The sequence below is a fragment of the Ranitomeya variabilis genome, chromosome 3 (assembly GCF_051348905.1).
Source record: "Ranitomeya variabilis isolate aRanVar5 chromosome 3, aRanVar5.hap1, whole genome shotgun sequence".
Lineage (NCBI taxonomy): Eukaryota > Metazoa > Chordata > Amphibia > Anura > Dendrobatidae > Ranitomeya > Ranitomeya variabilis.
The window spans coordinates 541,320,300-541,342,061 of NC_135234.1; the positions used below are offsets into that span (position 1 = coordinate 541,320,300).

The 21,762-nt window shown below is 40.3% G+C and overlaps 1 protein-coding gene across 4 annotated transcripts in view; it reads right to left on the bottom strand.

Annotated features, from left to right (window-relative positions):
• Positions 1–21,762, bottom strand: part of NALCN (sodium leak channel, non-selective) — a 930,735-nt gene that overhangs the window by 691,387 nt on the left and 217,586 nt on the right. For all 4 annotated transcript variants that reach the window (XM_077297076.1, XM_077297075.1, XM_077297074.1 and 1 more), the window contains one exon: positions 789–940. In XM_077297076.1, coding sequence (XP_077153191.1) covers positions 789–940 — 152 coding nt within the window. The remainder of the gene's footprint in view (positions 1–788; positions 941–21,762) is intronic.

The following is a 21,762-nucleotide window of genomic DNA, read 5'->3' on the forward strand; positions in this document are numbered from 1 at the left end:
GGTATGCAATGTGAGCAGCAGAGCCGGGTTAATCACCGGTTTATCGGTGGCGGCGGCCATCTTCCTGAGGCCGCGCGTGCGCAGATGGAGTGCTCTGCTTCCCGGGGCCTCAGGAAAATGGCCGCTGGAGGCCTCGCGTGCGCAGATGGAGATCGCGGCGGACATTTTCCTGAAGCCGAGATCTAAATCTGTGAACATCTTTCTGAGGCTGCCGCCACCGATAAACTGGTGATTAACCCGGCTCTGCTGCTCACATTGCATACCGGGCCGCTGCGTCACCTCACCTGTGGAAGGGACCCTGCGCACGCCATACCGCTCATCATCCCCGCGCCTCTGCCGCCGCACCTCTGCCGCCGCCACCACACCACTGCGGGTAAGCCTGCATAACGACTATAAGACGCACCCCCTATTTTCCCCCCTTTTTTGTGGGGGAAAAAGTGCGTCTTGTAGTCCGAAAAATACAGTACTTCAGATTTTGTATTAGTCTATGTCTGATGAAGAGACCTGAGTAGTCTTGAAAGCTTGCAATTTGTTACCATCTTTTTCTGTTAGCCATTTAAAGGTATCAACCACTGAGGACTCTCAATTCTAAATATTATTCTATGTACTTACTGTATTGCATTACATACGTCTTTGTGGTTGCTTTTAACCAGTAGAAATATGCATGTTATTTTCAGTAGAGTGAGACCTTACATTTCTAGGGTCCATATTAACCATTAACAATAGGAATATGAAAGTATTTTTATACTGAATGTATCAACATTAAACTCTATACAGATGGCACATACCTATTTCATTAAATCCACTGTATCCAAGCTCTTGTCTGCTCAGTCCAAGGTCTTCCAGATCCATACACTTGAAACCCCGAGGACACTGGTATCCTTCTCCATCTGGTGAGCAGTGAGTATCCGGGATGGCAAGATTATTCCAAGTCACATTTCTGAAATAATTGTAAAATAAATAATACATTAAACTACAGTCCAGACCTTACACGGCACTAAAAGAGAAAGCTGCTTGGCATACACACTGTATGATAAAATGGATGATGTCATTCAAAAGTACAACTTGTCCTGCAAAAAACAAGCCCTCATATGATTTTGTCATTGGGAACATAAAAAAGGTACAGGTTTTGGAGGGGGAGGGGAAAATGAAAGCGCAAACAATAAATGTTGCTTGGTCCTTAAGGTTTTAAAGAGGTTTTACCACAAAGTTCATTTTAATCAACATTTTAATCAATACATCTTTGAATAATAATAAGTTCCACAACTGGATGTGTTCATGTGCTGAGATAATCTTATAAATGTGCCCCTGCTGTGTACTGTGTAATGGCTGTATCTGATCGTACAGGAACATGGTCTGATCATACCACAGCTCATGGCCAGGGAGAAAGCAAAAGAGAATATACAGACAGGACAGCAGGGAATCGCAGGTAATTCTTTCTGTGAGGTAAAACGGTCAGACATGAGCTTGCGATTTTCTGCTTTGCGCTTTTGTTTTTTCCTCCCCTTCTTCCAAGAGCCATAACTTTGCTTATTTTTCCATCCCCATAGGCATATGAGTGCTTATTTTTTGCGGGACGAGTTGTCCTTTTCAATGACATCATGCATTTTATCATGTGATGCACTGGAAAGCGGTAAAAAATCCAAATGCTTTGAAATTGCAAAAAAAAAGTGCAATTCCACAAATTGTTTCTTGGGTTTTTTATTTCCCAGGTTCATTATATAGTAAAACTGACCTTGCAATATGATTCACCAGGTCAAATCATCATAAAAAAATCTAACTAGTACAGTACCTTTCTAAAACCATTTGCATATCATGTTCCAAGCGCTCCTAATTCAGCATGAACAGTAATTTTTACATAGTTCAATGATTCCTCACATACAACTGTAACATAATAACACTTAGAAAAACTCCCAAAATAACATAAAGGAAATATAACTCATGAACAGATTGAATACCACAAAAAAACTGGTGCAAAAAGACCAAAAACCAGAGTATAATCCAATCAATAAATGGCTTTATTGTAATTACAAAATCAATACTTGAATCTAAAAACGACTGGACACCAAGTCATGAGGACCAGGCACATACATGCACAGTACTAGCCTAAAACCATGTAAAGAAAAGAGGTTTAACCCCTTCATGACCTTGGGATTTTCCATTTTTCCGTGTTCGTTTTTCGCTCCCCTCCTTCCCAGAGCCATAACTTTTTTATTTTTCCGTCAATTTGGCCATGTGAGGGCTTATTTTTTGCGAGACGAGTTGTACTTTTGAACGACATCATTGATTTTAGCATGTCGTGTACTAGGAAACAGGAAAAAAATTCCAAGTGCAGTGAAATTGCAAAAAAAGTGCAGTCCCACACTTGTTTTTTGTTTGGCTTTTTTGATAGGTTCACTAAATGCTAAAACTGACCTGCAATTATGATTCTCCAGGTCAGTTCGAGTTCATAGACACCTAACATATCTAGGTTATTTTTTACCTAAGTGGTGAAAAAAAATTCCAAACTTTGCTAAAAAAAAAAAAAAAAAATTGTGCCATTTTCCGATACTCGTAGCGTCTCCATTTTTCGTGATCTGGGGTCAGGTGAGGGCTTATTTTTTGCGTGCCGAACTGGCGTTTTTAATGATTCGAATTCAGTGGAGATACGTTCTTTTGATCGCCCGTTATTGCATTTTAATGCAATGTCGCGGCAACCAAAAAAACGTAATTCTGGCTTTTCGAATTTTTTTCTCGTTACGCCGTTTAGCGATCAGGTTAATGCTTTTTTTTATTGATAGATCGGGCGATTCTGAACGTGGCGATACCAAATATGTGTAGGTTTAATTTTTTTTATTGATTTATTTTGATTGGGGCGAAAGGGGGGTGATTTAAACTTTTATATTTTTTTTATTTTTTTCACATTTTTTTTAACTTTTTTTTTAACTTTTGCCATGCTTCAATAGCCTCCATGGGAGGCTAGAAGCTGGCACAGCACGATCGCCTCTGCTACATAGCAGCGATCATGTGACGGGGGTCGGCGATGCGCTCATATCCGGCCGCCCGTCCGGATGCGGTTGTTAAATGCCGCTGTCTGCATTTGACAGCGGCATTTAACTAGTTAATAGCGGCGGGTGAATCGCGATTTCACCCGCTGCTATTGCGGACACATGTCAGCTGTTCAAAACAGCTGACATGTCCCGGCTTTGATGCGGGCTCACCGCGGAGCCCTGCATCAAAGCGCGGTATCTGACCTCGGACGTACTATCCCGTCCGAGGTCAGTAAGGGGATATTCTCCACAAACACCCTGCCACAGAAAAAATAACTAGGAAAAAGTCCTTACAGTGATCATGGCATATGGGTAAAAAAATCCCATAAATAGAGGGAAATACTGGTTGCAGAAATGTATTGCAATAAGGTGCTAGTGCATAGGTTAAATTTAATATAACGAAATGTGCGTTGGGGCGGCGGGGACCGGGCGCTACCGACACAACAGCCTTCAGTACTGGTAAGATATGCTATATTCCTCCTTACAATTTGTTGCCATGTAGTTTGGCGATGATATATTAAATTTAACCTATGCACAATATACCTCGTTTCTTTACATCATTTTAGGCTAGTACTGTGCATGTATGTGCCTGGTCCTCATGACTTGGTGTCCAGTCGTTTTTAGATTCAAGTATTGATTTTGTAATATACAATAAAGACATTTATTAATTGGATTATACTCTGGTTTTTGGTCTTTTAGCACCAGTTTTTTTTTTTGTGGTATACAACTGTAACAACCTGAAATCAACAACACAGAACTATACTAATGTTTATATCTAGAAACACAACAAAAATAACCTGATATCCCAATGATATTACAGATAAAACGTAACCTTTCATTAATCACTTAAAAAAAATGAAATAGACAAAATCAACATACAGACATCCGTGCTGACAATTAAACCCTAACACTTTAGGCCGGCGTCACACTAGCGAGTTTTACGGACGTATGAGAGCATAAACTACGTCCGTAAAATATGCATTACACACGGTACAATGAATCTCTATGGCCCAGCTCCTATCTGCCGTATATTACGCATCCGTAATATACGGTCTTGTACGGCCGTAGAAAATCGCAGCATGCTGCGTTTGTCACCGTATTGCGCAAAAAAATCGCCAATGAAAGTCTATGGGGGCGAGAAAAATACAGATTCCACACGGACCAGCAGTGTGACTTGCGAGAAATACGCAGCGGTGTTAGTGAAAAGCTGGTAATTCAATTGCCGGCATTTCATTTCTCCTTCACAAACCCGACATGATGACACATGGTTTACATACAGTAAACCATTTCATATCCCTTTTTTTTTGCATATTCGACACTACTAATGTTAGTAGTGTGTATGTGCAAAATCTGGGCACTGTAGCTTGTAAAATAAAGGGTTAAATCGCGGAAAAAATTGGCGTGGGCTCCAGCGCAATTTTCTCCGCCAGAGTGGTAAAGCCAGTGACTGAGGGCAGATATTAATAGCCAGGAGAGGGTCCACGGTTATTGGCCCCCCCCTGACTACAAACATCTGCCCCCAGCCACCCCAGAAAAGGCACATCTGGAAGATGCGCCTATTCTGGCACTTGGCCACTCTCTTCCCACTCCCGTATAGCAGTGGGATATGGGGTAATGAAGGGTTAATGTCACCTTGCTATTGTAAGGTGACATTAAGCCAGATTAATAATGGAGAGGCGTCAATTATGACACCTATCCATTATTAATCCAATTGTATGAAAGTGTTAAAAAAACACACACACATTATTAAAAAGTATTTTAATGAAATAAACACACATGTTGTTTTAATATTTTATTGCTCTCTCAATACACCTGAAGACCCTCGCTCTGAAAAATAATAACCCAACAATATACATACCTTCCGATGATCTGTCACGTCCCACAAAGTAAATCCATCTGAAGGGGTTAAATCATTTTACAGCCAGGAGCTGTTCTAATGCACTCGCTCATGCCTGTAAACCCCGGGTACTGAAAGGAAAGCTGGGTGATCTGTAGTTACCTTGAGTTGCAGTGAGGCGCCCTCTGCTGGATGTCATCATGAACTGGAGCCTTGGAAAAGTTCCCACGCTCGAGTTCATATGAGGACATCCAGCAGGGGGCGCATCACCGCAACTCAAGGTAACTACAGATCACCCAGCTTTCCTTTCAGTACCCGGGGTTTACAGGCACGAGTGAATGCATTAGCACAGCTCCTAGCTGTAAAATGATTTAACCCCTTCAGATGGATTTACATTGTGGGACATAACGACGGAAGGAATGGAATATTGTTGTTTGTTTTTTTTACTTTGTTTCAGGACGATGGTCTTCAGATGGATTAAGAGTCTAATAAAATATTACAACATGTGTCTTTATTTCATTAAAATACTTTGTAATCATGTGTGTGTGTTTTATTAACCATTTAGTACTATTGGATTAATAATGGATAGGTGTCATAATTGACGCCTCTCCATTATTAATCTGGCTTAATGTCACCTTACAATAGCAAGGTGACATTAACCCTTCATTACCCCATATCCCACCGCTACACGGGAGTGGGAAGAGAGTGGCCAAGTGCCAGAATAGGCTCATCTTCCAGATGTGCCTTTTCTGGGGTGGCTGGGGGCAGATGTTTGTAGCCAGGGGGGGCCAATAACCATGGACCCTCTCTAGGCTATTAATATCTGCCCTCAGTCACTGGCTTTACCACTCTGGCGGAGAAAATTGTGCGGGAGCCCACGCCAATTTTTTCAGCGATTTAACCCTTTATTTTATAAGCTACAGCGCCCAAATTTTGCGCATACACACTACTAACAGTAGTGTGGAATATGCAAAAAAATAAGGGATATGAGAGGGTTTACTGTATGTAAACCATGTCTCATATCATGTCGGGTTTGGGAAGGAGAAATGAAAAGCCGGCAATTGAATTACCGGCTTTTCACATATATCGCGCTGAATTAAATATAAATACAGAATATATATATATGTGTCTCAATGACATATATATATATATATATATATATATATATATATATATATATATATATACTGTATATATGTTTTAACGAACATTTGAGCACATAAATCCATTAGATGTCGGTTTTGCAAGCCTGCGAGAAAATATCGCAGTACGGATGCCATACGGATTACATACGGAGGATGCCATGCGCAAAATACGCTGACACACCCTGCCTACGGATGACATACGGATCACTATTTTGGGGACTTTTCTGCGTATTACGGCCGTAAAAAACGGACCGTATTTACATACGCTGAGTGTGAGGCCGGCCTTAGCCTAATTGAAACTGCCTGTCAGTGGAGGTTGGGACCCTACAAATAACACGAGATTGGCTATTTTTGTTGTTTTCCTTGATCTTTTTTTACCTTATTTTAAAAATTTTCCTCAGTTTTTTAATGTTTATATCTAGCAAAACCTAGTGGCTTAATAAATGGTTTCATAAATAGCATTTCACTTAAAAATTACACATTTTAGTGCCATTATTATTGCGTTTTCTTTGCTTTCTTTTCACACTATTGCCATATTTTATATTAAAGTCAATCGCAAAATAAAAAAAGTACTACATACAAAGCATTTTGGCTTTTGGCATTTTCCAGATCAGTGTTTTGGGTTTTTTTTAGCACGAGGCATGACATCTATAGGCTTCTCTATAGAGGAAACCAATTTAAATTCTGTACTGAATCTCTAATACGTTAAAAATTACCTTACACACCACTTTCTCTGAATCTGAGACTAAATGTACCAAAGCTCACTCACAAGGTTTTTCTAGAAGCATACTTTTATAGGAAAACTGATTTTATGGTATGTGCACACGGTCAGGAATCGGCAGCGCTTTGGATACACATGTCCAAAGCACTGCCGGCTTTTGAACGCAGGTGATTCTGCATCTGTTCTTTGAACCATGCAGAATGGCTGCATCCAATACATTGTATGGGTGAGATTTATCATGCGGAGACTCGTGTCTCCGCAAGATAAATTGACATGCTGCGGTCTGGAAAGACGTGCCGCATGTCTGTCTCCGCGGGTGATCCGCGGGTGTCTGTGGATGACAACATCTGGACGCTGCTGGTTGGATGCTGCGGATGTACGCAGCGTCCAACCAGCAGCGTTTACTGACCGTGGGAATGTACCCTAAAGCTTCTAGATCTATGGTTTAGGACTCCAAAACAGTTATATTGTTTCACACTATCGGAAAATAAAATGTGCTAGAGAAGCAAGTACACACCAAGTTGGCATTCTCTCACACATACAGAAGTCTTGTATGAAGATTGTGCCATTTTAGAGGAGCTTTGAGCATTGTTGTATACATATCCTGGATATCCTGTAAGCTCTCCTCTTCAGCCTTCCAAGCAATTACAAAAAAATATTGACTTTCTTCTGGCTACAGCAAAAAAAAGGGAATACTTCTACATTGGATACAAACCGCAATTCTCAAGTTCTCTTGGAATGGATAAAGAAGATGCAGTAAATCTTTGGTATAGAAGAATTATCTAGTTTAGAAATTCACACCCACTCACTTTTTATTAACACGTAGTTCCCCTACTCAAATTGGTCTAAATCTCATTTTCGCTGCTCCTGTTTTGCCCGAGATAGCTGGTGGTTGCAGTTTTTCAGCCTTGAACCTCTCCACAGTGGCACATATTTCTTACGTCTCCTGTATGATTATCTTACTGCCTGGAGCACTCTCTCTAATGCATTATCATGGGTAGCACTGTTGCCTTTATTCTTCCCAATTGTCATTCACTATTTGTTAGATTTATCGATATTACATGCCTAGTTCTAATTGTTGAATTATTTCCTTTTTTCTTAATTCTCTATGTAGTGCTACATGTAGTTAATTTCACTTGGCATTAGCATTGAGATGTATAACGCCCTAAATGTGAAGCAGGCGCTGTGTTTTTTCAAAACTTAAAAAGAAATATTACAATAAAAAGTGCACACACACAAATACTATATGCACACATATACATAACACACAAATACTACACACACACACAAATACTACACACACACACATATACATACACACAAATACTACACACACACACATATACACACAAATACTACACAAACACACACACATACCCACACATACACACAAATACTGCTCATTTGTATGTTGCACATTTATTCATACAAAATAAAACCTATAAGTGGACAATTGATACTTATGGCATTCTTAAGAAAATCAGCTTAATCTTACTGACACCTATTACCTCAACCAATGAGACAGCTGGTTGATAGTTGGGGGAGATTTTATTTTATGCCACCAGGAAAATAATTACATAGGCCAGCTGAGCTTAGTCAACATCTGCCATCCACAAATCACTTATCAGTCAAGCACTTAATGAGTCCTAGGGCTTCAGATTTTCTGCAATATTTCAGCTATTTTTAACTGGATCTCAACTGCTAAAAACTGTATTACTATTAAATCTTTATCTAATTTATTCAAAAACTGACATTCCTCGTACACATTATGGCTGCGTGCTCAAATCAATCTCTATTGAGCTTTGAATGACCACTGCAATAAAAATTATAAAATCAGCTGGGAGGCTCTGACCTTTCTCCATCCAAAAATAGCATATCTTGCTGCTTCTCTTTTTAATGCAGAAAGTTCAATAACAACTAAACTTTGGAAAGAGTACACATTTTATGTCTTTTATGTGAATTGTAAATCTATCCAATAGTTTAACCCCTTAAGCCCCAAGGGTGGTTTGCACGCTAATGACCGGGCCAATTTTTACAATTCTGACCACTGTCCCTTTATGAGGTTATAACTCTGGAACACTTCAACAGATCCTGATGATTCTGACACTGTTTTCTCTTGACATATTGTACTTCATTAAAGTGGTAAAACTTATTTGATATTACCTGCGTTTATTTGTGAAAAAAATGGAAATTTGGCAAAAATTTTGAAAATGTCACAATTTTCCAACTTTGAATTTTTATTCCCTAAATTACAGAGATATGACACAAAATACTTAATAAAAAACATTTCCCACATGTCTACTTTACATCAGCACAATTTTGGAACCAATTTTTTTTTCGTTAGGGAGTTATAAGGGTTAAAAGTTGATCAGCAATTTCTCATTTTTACAACACCATTTCTTTTTCAGGGACCACATCACATTTGAAGTCATTTTGAGGGGTCTATATGATAGAAAATAACTAAGTGTGACACCATTCTAAAAACTGCACCCCTCAAGGTGCTCAAAACTGCATTCAAGAAGTTTATTAACCCTTCAGGTGTTTCACAGGAATTTTTGGAATGTTATTGAAAATTTTACTTCAGCTCCAATTTGTTTTATTTTACCAAGGGTAACAGGAGAAAATGGACCCCAAAAAGTTGTTGTACAATTTGTCCTGAGTAGGCCGATACCCCATATGTGGGGGTAAACCACTGTTTGGGCACATAACAGAGCTCGGAAGGGAAGGAGAGCCGTTTGACTTTTCAATGCAAAATTGACTGGAATTGAGATGGGACGCCATGTTGCGTTTGGAGAGCCACTGATGTGCCTAAACATTGAAACCCCCAAGTGACACCATTTTGGAAAGTAGACCCCCTAAGGAACTTATCTAGATGTGTGGTGAGCACTTTGACCCACCAAGTGCTTCACAGAAGTTTATAATGCAGAGCCGTAAAAATAAAAAATCATATTTTTTTTACAAAAATTAATTTTTAGCTCCCAGTTTTGTATTTTCCAAAGGGTAACAGGAGAAATTGGACCCAAAAAGTTGTTGTCCAATTTGTCCTGAGTACGCTGATACCCCACATGTGGGGGGAACCACCGTTTGGGCGCATGGCAGAGCTCGGAAGGGAAGGAGCGCCGTTTGGAATGCAGACTTTGATGGAATCGTCTGCAGGTGTCACATTGCGTTTGCAGAGCCCCTAATGTACCTAAACAGTAGAAACCCCCCACAAGTGACCCCATATTGGAAACTAGACCCCCCAAAGAACTTATCTAGATGTGTTGTGAGAACTTTGAACCCCTAAGTGTTTCACTACAGTTTATAACGCAGAGCCGTGAAAATAAAAAATCATTTTTTTCCCACAAAAATATTTTTTAGCCCCTCAAATTTTTTTTTTCCCAAGGGTAACAAGAGAAATTGTACCCCAAAAGTTGTTGTCCAAATTGTCCTGAGTACGCTGATACCCCATATGTTGGGATAAACCCCTGTTTGGGCACACGGGAGAGCTCGGAAGGGAAGGAGCACTGTTTTACTTTTTCAATGCAGAATTGGCTGGAATTGAGATCAGACGCCGTTTGGAGAGCCCCGATGTGCCTAAACAATGGAAACCCCCCAATTCTAACTGAAACCCTAACCCAAAGACACCCCTAATCCCAACCAAACCCCTAACCCAACACACCCCTAACCCTAATCCCAACCCTAACAACACCCCTAACTCCAACACACCCCTAACCCTAATCCCAACCATAACCCTAACCACACCCCTAACCCTGACACATTCCTAACCCTAATCCCAACTGTAAATGTAATCCAAACCCTAACTTTAGCCCCAACCCTAACTGTAGCCCCAACCCTAACTTTAGCCCCAACCCTAACCCTAACTTTAGCCCTAACCCTAACTTTAGCCCCAACCCTAACACTAACTTTAGCCCCAACCCTAACCCTAACTTTAGCCCCAACCCTAACCCTAACCCTAGCCCCAACCCTAACCCTAACCTTAGCCCTAACCCTAGCCTAACCCTAAACCTAGCCCTAACCCTAATGGGAAAATGGAAATAAATACATTTTATTTATTTTATTATTTTTCCCTAACTAAGGGGGTTATGAAGGGGCATTTGATTTACTATTTATAGCGGGTATTTAAGCAGATTTTTATGAATGGCAGCTGTCACACACTAAAAGACGCTGTTTATTGCAAAAAATAGTTTTTGCATCTCCACATTTTGAGAGCTATAATTTTTTCATATTTTGGTCCACAGAGTCATGCGAGGTCTTATTTTTTGTAGGACGAGTTGACTTTTTATTGATATCATTTTCGGGCACGTGACATTTTTTGATCGCTTTTTATTCCGATATTTGTGAGGCAGACTGACCAAAAACCAGTTATTCATGAATTTCTTTTTGTGGGGGGGGGCGTTTATACCGTTCCACGTTTGGTAAAATTGATAAAGCAGTTTTATTCTTCGGGTCAGAACGATTACAGCGATACCTCATTTATATCATTTTTTTATGTTTTGGCGCTTTTATACGATAAAAACTATTTTATGGAAAAAAATATATTTTTGCATCGCTTTATTCTGAGGACTGTAACTTTTTTATTTTTTCACTGATGATGCTGTATGGTGGCTCTTTTTTTGCGGGACAAGATGATGTTTTCAGCGGTACCATGGTTATTTATATCCGTCTTTTTGATCACGTTATTCCACTTTTTGTCTCGTTTTTTTTTTACGGCGTTCACTGAAGGGGTTAACTAGTGGGACAGTTTTATAGGTGGGGTAGTTACGGACGCGGCAATACTAAATATGTGTACTTTTATTTTTTTATTATTTAGATAAAGAAATGTATTTATGGGAACAATATATATATTTTTTTATTTAGGAATTTTTTTTTTTCTTTTTCTTTATAACGTTGTCCCAGGGCGGACATCACACTATAGGGTCAGATCGCTGATCTGACACTTTGCACAGCACTGTGTCAGATCAGCGATCTGACAAGCAGGGCTGTAGGCTTACCAGCGCTTGCTCTGAGCAGGTGCTTGTAAGCCACCTCCCTGCAGGACCCGGAAGTAGCCCCGTGGCCATTTTGGATCCGGGGCCTGCAGGGAGGAGACGCTCGGTACAAGGTGAGCACATCGCCTTGTACCGAGGGTCTCAGGGAAGCACGCAGGGAGCCCCCTCCCTGCTCGATGCTTCCCTAAGCCCCCAGAACGCTGCGATCATGTTTGATCGCAGTGTTTCAGGGGTTAACAGTGTTCTGTGACAGCTCCTGTCACATAATGCCGGATGTCAGCTGCGATAGTCAGCTGACACCCGGCCGCGATCGGCCGCGCTCCCCCCGTGAACGCGGATAATTGCATATGATGTACTATCCCGTCACTGGGAATTAAGTCCCAGGTCACCTCGACAGGATAGTACGTCATATGGGATTAAGGGGTTAAGTTGCTTAGGGTTTGTTCGGATTTATATCCAAAAAGCAACTCAATAAGCTATGATGCTAACTGACAGTTGGTGTGAATCGATTCGCAGGACCAGGTCCATTGGCCACGTCAACAAACCAACATCTGATAACATTTACGGCTTTCTTTTGATTAGACAGCTGGTGCACCATCACTTGTGTGTCACACCGCTATGATGATGTTGTACCAGGCCAACTAATCAAAAGATCAGCTGGGGATTCTGGGAGGTAGGTGACAGTTTTCAGAATTTCCATCTAATGGCTATAGATTACTGGCATAGCCAATGAAAGTCATAAACATTTTTTCATTTCAGGAAGAGAAGTTGGATTCCATAAATTTGATCAAGCATAATAGGATAATGGATTCTGACTGAAATTGGGAAGCATATAAATTTGGTTGGAGGACAATATGCGCTAGCAACCTATTTGTCATAAATTACAAATGACAAACTGGTCCAAAATATTCCATCTGCACATTTATACCAGGGAAGGCATAAAAATCAGGGATGAATGGAGTAGGCGAATCTGAAGCCTCCCATATGGGAAATACTACAGTGAAGCCACTTGTACATTGGTATGTACCAATTCACTAGTAGTAGGGAAAATGATTGTACTGGGCATAGTTCCCTGATTTGGAGACTGTTACGCTTGCACATCGTGGACCCACTGTGCCACGGGCCAGGCTTATCTTGGAGGGGCGTTGGTAAACAGCTACATGGTCTTCACAAGAGATCATGATGGTAGAGTTAGGCTTGAGCTGCAGTTAGCTATTGGGTACCTCTCCAATTGATGTCCCCAGTACTGCAGCAGCTGACTGTAAAGGTCAGGATCACAGTTAGTGGCAGGACATGACTCTGGTACTAGTTCAAACAGTGCAGATTCTGGAACAATAGCCAGGAAGTACACTCGTGCTGGTTCAGGTATCACTGGAGCAGTTGTTAGTTCAGGTACCGTCGGAGTGGTTGCTGGTACAGACAGACAAAGGGTACAGACAGAGGGTTTCAGGTTCATGGACCGCTGGAACGGTTTCAAGTTCATGTACCACCGGACAGATTTCAGGTTTAGGTACTGCCTGAGGGGTTTCAGTTTAAGGTAGTCTCAGACAACACAGGTCACAGGAACAGGTTCTGGTTCAGACAGGACAGTTCAATGTACAGAATCAGACTGGACGGTTCACGATTCTAGATCAGGTTCAGGCAGGGCAAACACAGCAATAGGTTCATAGAATCATATAACCATAGTTTGTTACAGTTGGATGGGACCTCAAGGGTCATCGTGTCCAATCCGCAGCTCAATGGAGTGCAGGATTCACTAAAACATCTCAGACAGATGTCTGTATAGTGTAATACTATTGTAGGAACTCTAAGATTCTGGTAGCATGGGGCAATGAACAGACAGAGACGGGTTTCTTTAGTGCAAATAGTGTATTTGTAACACAGAAAAAACACACAATATATTGATAACTCGCAATGAAACAAGTCCCTTAGCCATATACAGCAAAACAGAAGAGTTCTTAGGCCAAAGTCCTTGGCAAGGTGAGTGAGACGGGTGACGTGCAGATCCAAACACAGCTGGTGCAGAAAGAGTCAAATCCGGGTATGAAGTAAACACAGGGAAGTCCAGAAACAAGTCCTCAGGTTAATCCCAGGTGTGGGATGAACACGGGTAAGTCCAGAAACAAGTTCTCAAGTTTATCTCAGTTGTGGCATAAACACGGGTAAGTCCAGAAACAAGTTCACATAAAGAATTATACTGGTGTAATTTCCAATAGCTCCACCGGGGGGAGTAAATAAGGATTAAGTAGCAAACATAGTCTAAGTCCAGCAGCAAAGCCCCAAACACAGTTCCAAAAATAGAGTTCTTACCCGGAGGAGAGAACCAAGGGTTAAGTTCCCAAGCCAGCAGATTGAGAGCGTAACTTACATAGGCAGAGAATGTCCAGAGCCACGGGGAGAAGTACAGCAGAACAAGCAGCTGAGCTGATGGAGAAACCAAGCAGAATACTCCAGCAGAGAGGCTGACACCTGACCCGGGTTTTAAACAAATGAACAGGAAGTAGGGCAGACAAAAACAGCAAACTCCATCTTAACGAAGGGCAAAATCATTCACAAGGTAACTTGGAAAACCCGGAATACTGACATATAGCCTCTGTTTGAATACTTCCATTGGTGGAGGATTCACAACCTCTCATGGCAGCCTGTTCCACTCATTGATCACCCTCACTGTCAAAAAGTTTTTTCTAATATATAATCTGTATCTTCTCCCTTTTAGTTTCATTCTACTGTATTGCTTCTCGTTTTTCCATGTACAAATGAGAATAAGGATAATCCCTCTACACTGTGACATTCCTTCAGATATTTGTAGACTGAAATTAAGTCTCCTCCTAGCCTCCTTTTGGCAAGCTAAACATTCCCTGATCCTTTAACTGTTCCTCGTAAGACGTACTTTGGAGTCCGCTCACCATCCTGGTAGCTCTTCTCTGAACTTGCTCCAGTTGTTCAATGTCTTTTTTAAAATGTGGTGCCCAGAACTGGACACAGTATTCCAGATGTGGCCTGACCAAGGAGCCTTTTTGCTGTTGCATTACAATGTTCACTTATGTGCAGTCTGTGATTTATTAGTACATCCAAGTATTTTTCACATGTGCTGTTGCTTAGTTCTATTCCTCCCAATCTGTAGATGTAATTTTCATTTTTTTGGCCCAGATGTAGAATCTTGCATTTCCCCCTGTTAAATAACATTCTATTAGTCGCTATCCATTGTTAAAGCTGATCTAGATCCTTCTGAATCCTTTCTCTGTCTTCTCTAGTGTTAGCTATCCCTCCTAGCTTTGCAACGTCTGAAAATTTGATCAGTTTACTTTTCCTTATCTAGATCATTTATAAAAAAATTTTAGCAACACTGGGGCCAGGGCAGAGCCTTGTGGTTCCCCATTTGAAACCATCTTCCAATTGGATGTGCAAACATTTATGACCACTCTTTGAGTATGATCACTGAGCCCATTATGAATCCACCTAACCGCTGCCTTGCAAATCTCATATTTGGTAATTTTTTCAATAAGGATAGTATGTATACTTTATCAAATGCTTTGCTGATGTCGATATATATTTTATCTATCGCATTTCCCTGATCCACCCAGTCAGTGATTCCATCGTAGAAGGAAATTAGATTAGTTTGGCATGATGTGTTTGCTACAAACCCAGGTTCAGGTTCAGACTAGGTAGGTTCAGGATGCAGGGTTATGTTCAGACAGAAGAAATTCCACAATAGGTTCCAGTTCAGGTCCAGGAATATGGTTCAGGGACCTGACAACAAACTAGTGGGAACAAACTGAAACTTAACAATAAAGAGGGTGGTGTACAGACACTTCCCTACAGGGGAGAATGCTTTAAGTACTAGATACCTTTCAGCTATTGGCTGTGGGCTAAGGCATAGGGCTGGCGCTATACCATCAAGAAGGGAGGATCACGCACGAGCACTAAGATTGTCGCCGGGAGACCTGATCGCCGTGCATAGCCCTAGGAGCAGGCAGCAGTGTCAGGACATGGAAATGCATCCATGGTGGTGAGTATGTCGGTGTCTATGCCACGAAGAGGGGGAGGCACCATGCAGTGACACTAGAATTGGCGCTACAGACACGTCTCTCTTGTAGCGCTATTTGCCTCTCTTGTACTGGTCCTTTTCGTTTTTGAGAATGGACCAGAATGACTGCTCATTCATGAGCTATCACTGTCGCTGAAACTAAGGCCCTCAAAATCATCAACGCCATCTGACATTACACTTTCTTCACTGTCAGAACATAAAAGGGCATATGCTTCCTCTGCAGTAAAAAAATGATGTGACATTATTACTTTTTATATTTTTTATTTATATAAATGTACACTCTACAGTATTAGTTATATTTTAGTAGATAATACGTTCCTATCAAATTATGCATATAGTATATACAGTATTGTCCATAGTATTTGTAGGTGAATATTAGTACAAAAATGAACAAATTGATTAATGCAACTAATTAACCTAACTAACCCATTAATGCAACTCATTGATTAACACAACAAATAGATTAACATAACTAATTGATTAACGCAACTAATTGAATAACTTAACTAAAAGAACTTTATTCTGGCTGTGTTTTTATTTACAATATAACTATAGGCTTAGTAATGGATAGGTGTCTTATTGACGACTCTACATTACTAACCAATGGGCTTGATGTCACAGGACAATGAAAAGTTGACATCGACCTCACAAATATGACCCCCACTTGCCATTGCCACAGAGCAAGTGGGAAGAGTCGGGCAAAGCATCAGAATTGGCGCATCTAATAGATGTGGCTGCCAGCTGCTATTTTCAGGCTGTGGGGGCCAATGTCCATGGCCCCTTACCAGCGTGAGATTACCAGCCTCCGCTTTAGATTGGGAGGTTGTCACAAATGAGGTGGACCCCACACCAATTGTTTTTAATTATTTATTTAAATATATATTTTTTTTAAACGGAATGGGGACCTCTCTATTCTTGATAACCAACCTTGCTAGGGCTGACAGCTGAGGGTTGTAGCCTGCAGCTGTCAGTTTTACCTGGCTGAATATTAAAAATACAGGGGAACCTATGCTTTTTTTTTACATGATCTATTTAGAGCACAGGCACAGGCTGATGAATGCTTCCATCAGCTGTTGCCTGCTCTTGCTGTTATTAGCGGCAGCACGGAGCAGTGGTCTCTTCAGCGGATGCCAGTGACCAGAAGTAAACTTTTTACCTCTGATAACAGCTGTGGGCTCATGCGTGGGACCCGCGGCTCTCCTACCTGCAGTAGCGATTTTACCGCCGATCAGAGACAGTGTTTGCCACGCTGTCATGCACATGACAGCGTGACAAACACTGGATGTTCGGGCCCCTCATTCAAGTGAATGAGGTCCAGGTTCGGATGCTGTTCTGGTAACCAAACTTTTTTTTAACTGTTCGGCTGAACCTGCCGGACCTGAACATCTAGGGGTTCATCCATCACTACTTAACCATAAGGAGAGAAAGAAAGTAAATTTGAAACCAGAAATTTTAATTCTTCTGTTACTTGACCTACATTATGTGAAAAGCATCTCACATACACTGAATATCAACAACATACAAACAAACTTTACTGACAATTTGATGCAAAGCTCTGTAAGGATGTATCCAAACTAATGCACTATTGGAACCACTCCCTGAAGCAATTGTATTCCTTGACAGCCAGCTTTGCCAGATTTAGTCTGTACACTGGAGATTCCTCTGGCTAAAAAAAGCCACTAACATATTAAACTTTCACTGTTTGTAGAGTTTTGTAACATATATGCTGGATTGGGGATTTGTTATATAAAAATTTACTATACCTTTTTATTACAAAATTTCTATTTTAAATACCATTTAGTCTAAATTTTTTGTCTGTACAATGGGTACGGAAAGTATTCAGACCCCTTTAAAATTTTCACTCTTTATTTCATTGAAGCCATTTGGTAAATTCAAAAAAGTTCATTTTTTTCTCATTAATGTACACTCTGCACCCTATCTTGACTGAAAATAAGAAGTGGTGGGACAGCTTGCTAAATCGGCAATGTATCAAATACTGATTTTCCTCACTGTATATAGATGGCTTTGGAGCATTGATTCTACTGACAGATTTCCTTTAATGAGGAGGAGAAGCTGTGTTTTTTTCTTGTATGTAAGATAAAAAGGATGTCACACTGATAGTAAAAGATGTACATACAGTGGGTACGGAAAGTATTCAGACCCTTTTAAATTTTTCACTTTTTGCTTCATTGCAGTCATTTAGTAATTTCAAAGAAGTTCATTTTTTTTCTTATTAATGTACACTCTGCACCTCATCTTGTCTGAAAAAAACAGAAATGTAGAAATGTTTGCAAATTTATAAAAAAAGAAAAACTGAAATATCACAGGGTCATAAGTATTTAGACACTTTGCTCAGTATTGAGTAGAAACACCCTTTTGAGCTAGTACAGCCATGAGTGCTCTTGAGAATGATGCAACAAGTTTTTCACACCTAGATTTGCGGATCCTCTGCCATTCTTCCTTGCAGATCCTCTCCAGTTTCGTCAGGCTTGATGGCGAACACCATTTTCAGGTCTTTCCAGTGATGCTCAATTGGGTTTAGGTCAGGGCTCTGGCTGGGCCAGTCAAGAAAGGTCACAGAGTTGTTCTGAAGCCACTCCTTTGTTATGTTAGCTGTGTGCTTATGGTCATTGTCTTGTTGGAAGATGAACTTTCAGCGAAGTCTGAGGTCCAGAGCACTCTGGAAGAGGTTTTCATCCAGGATTTCTCTGTACTTGGCCGCATTCATGTTTCTTTCAATGACAACCAGTCGCCTTGTCCCTGCAGCTGAAAAACACTCCCATAGCATGATACTGCTGCCACCACCATGTTTCACTGTTGGGATTGTATTGGGCAGGTGATGAGCAATGCCTGGTTTTCTCCACACATACCACTTAGAATTATCATCAAACAGGTCTATCTTCGTCTCATCAGACCAAATAATCTTATTTCTCATAGTCTGGGAGTCCTTCATATGTTTTTTTAGCAAACTATGGGGGCTTTCATATGTTTTGCACTGAGGAGAGGCTTCCGTCGGGCCACTCTGACATAAAGGCCCAACTGGTGGAGGGCTGCAGTGATAGTTGACTTTGACATCTCCCTACTGCAACTCTGGAGCTCAGCCACAGTGATCTTGGGGTTCTTCTTTACCTCTCTCACCAAGGCTCTTCTCCAACGATTGCTCAGTTTGGCTGGATGTCCAGGTCTAGGAAGACTTCTGGTGGTCCCAAACTTCTTCCATTTAAGGATTATGGAGGCCACTGTGCTCTTAGGAACCATGAGTACTGCAGAAATAAATTTGTAACCTTGGCCAGATCTGTGCCTTGCCACAATTCTGTCTCTAAGCTCCTTGGCCAGTTCCTTTGACCTCAAGATTCTCATTTGGTCTGACATGCACTTTGAGCTTTGAATTCTTACCTAGACAGGTGTGTGCCTTTCAAAATCAAGCCCTATCAGTTTAATTAAATACAGCTGGACATCAATGAAGGAGCAGAGCCATCTCAAGGAGGATCACAAGGAAATGGACAGCATGTGATTTAAATATGAGTGTCTGAACAAAGGGTCTGAATAACTATGACCATGTGATATTTCAGTTTTTCTTTTTTTAATAAATTTGCAAAAATTTCTACATTTCTGCTTTTTCAGACAAGATGAGGTGCAGAGTGTACATTAATAAGAAAAAAAATGAACTTTTTTGAATTTACCAAATGGCTGCAATGAAGCAAAAAGTGAAAAATTTAAAGGGTCTGAATACTTTCCGTACCCACTGTATGTACATCTTTTACTATCAGTGTGACATCCTTTTTTTCTTACATACAAGAAAAAACATAGCTTCTCCTCCTCATTAAAGGAAATCTGCCAGTAGAATCAATGCTCCAAAGCCATCTATATACAGTGAGGAAAATAAGTATTTGATACACTGCCGACTAAGCAAGCTGTCCCACCTACAAAGAATGGAGAGATCTATAATTTTTATTTTAGGTATACAACAACTGTGAGAGACGGAATCTTAAAAAACATCCAGAAAATCACATTACACATACAATAGAAAAACAGAACTTAATTTTTGGTACATAAAACTTTGTTTGCAATTACAGAGGTCAGGCATTTCCTGAAGATCTTGACCAAGTTTGCACACAGATTTTCTCCAGACCTTTCAGGTTTTGGGGCTGTTGCTGGGCAACGTTGAGTTTCACCTCCCTCCAAACATTTTCTATTGGGTTCAGATGACTCCCAAACTCTGCATTCAAGCCACAGTACACTCTGAAGACAGTGAAGCATGGTGGTGCAAGCGTATGGGCATATTTGTCTTACTATGGTGCCGGACCTATTTACCGCATACCAGGAATCATGGACCAGTTAGCATATATTAAAATACTTGAAGAAGTCATGTTGCTTTATGCTGAAGATGTGCCCTTGAAATGGGTTGTGTAAACAAGACAATGACCCTAAACACACCAGTAAAAGAGCTAAATCTAGATTCACCAAAATTGAGGTTATGGAGTGGCCAGCCCAATCCCCGCATCTTCATCCAATAGAACACTTGTTTGGTGACATTATAAATGTTGTTTCTGAAGCAAAGCCAACAAACACCGAAAAATTGTGGGATGTAGACCAAGCATCCAGGGCTGGAATAACAGTTGACATGTGCCAGAAGTTGGTTGACTCTATGCAACATAGATGTAAAGCAGTTCTAAAAAACTGTGGGTACACAACTAAATATTAGGTTGGTGATTCACAGGAATGCTAAAGCCTCAAAAAAGTACATACTGTGAGTTTGTAAAGATAAATGCAGACACTGCTATTTTTTAGGACAACACAATGTTCATTTTTTGTTATTTTCTATAAAGTGGTTAAAAATTATATACATTTCTCTTCATGTTTTGAATTTTGAAAACAGTGTGCAATGTTCCCAATGAATGGATATAAAAATAAGTAGAAAGAGTTTGTGATAAACTCATGTTTTTGAACACACTGCCATTATTTTGAACACTACTGTATGTATGTAAATTTATAAGGCATTTTTTAATTCAATTTTTTTATTTTTGCATTTCTACAATATGCCAGAAGGTATAAAAATCCTAATTTGCTTTATTTGTGGATTGCATTCTCTTTCTTTCAGGTTTGCTTTTTCCACCCCATATTTTTTAACCCCTTCATGACCCAGCCTATTTTGGCCTTAATGACCTTGCCGTTTTTTGCAATTCTGACCAGTGTCCCTTTATGAGGTAATAACTCAGGAACGCTTCAACAGATCCTAGCCATTCTGAGATTGTTTTTTCGTGACATATTGGGCTTCATGTTAGTGGTAAATTTAGGTCGATAATTTCTGAGTTCATTTGTGAAAAAAACGGAAATTTGGCGAAAATTTTGAAAATTTCGCAATTTTCACATTTTTAATTTTTATTCTGTTAAACCAGAGAGTAATGTGACACAAAATAGTTAATAAATAACATTTCACACATGTCTACTTTACATCAGCACAATTTTGGAAATTTTTTTTTTTTTGCTAGGAAGTTATAAGGGTTAAAATTTGACCAGTGATTTCTCATTTTTACAACAAAATTTACAAAACCATTTTTTTTAGGGACCACCTCACATTTGAAGTCAGTTTGAGGGTTCTATATGGCTGAAAATACCCAAAAGTGACACCATTCTAAAAACTGCAACCCTCAAGGTGCTCAAAACCACATTCAAGAAGTTTATTAACCCTTCAGGTGTTTCACAGCAGCAGAAGCAACATGGAAGGAAAAAATGAACATTTAACTTTTTAGTCACAAAAATGATATTTTAGCAACAATTTTTTTATTTTCCCAAGGGTAAAAGGAGAAACTGGACCACGAACGATGTTGTCCAATTTGTCGTGAGTACGCTGATACCTCATATGTGGGGATAAACCACTGTTTGGGCACACGGCAGGGCTTGGAAGGAAAGGAGCGCCATTTGACTTTTTGAATGAAAAATTGGCTCCAATCTTTAGCGGACACCATGTCGCGTTTGGAGAGCCCCTGT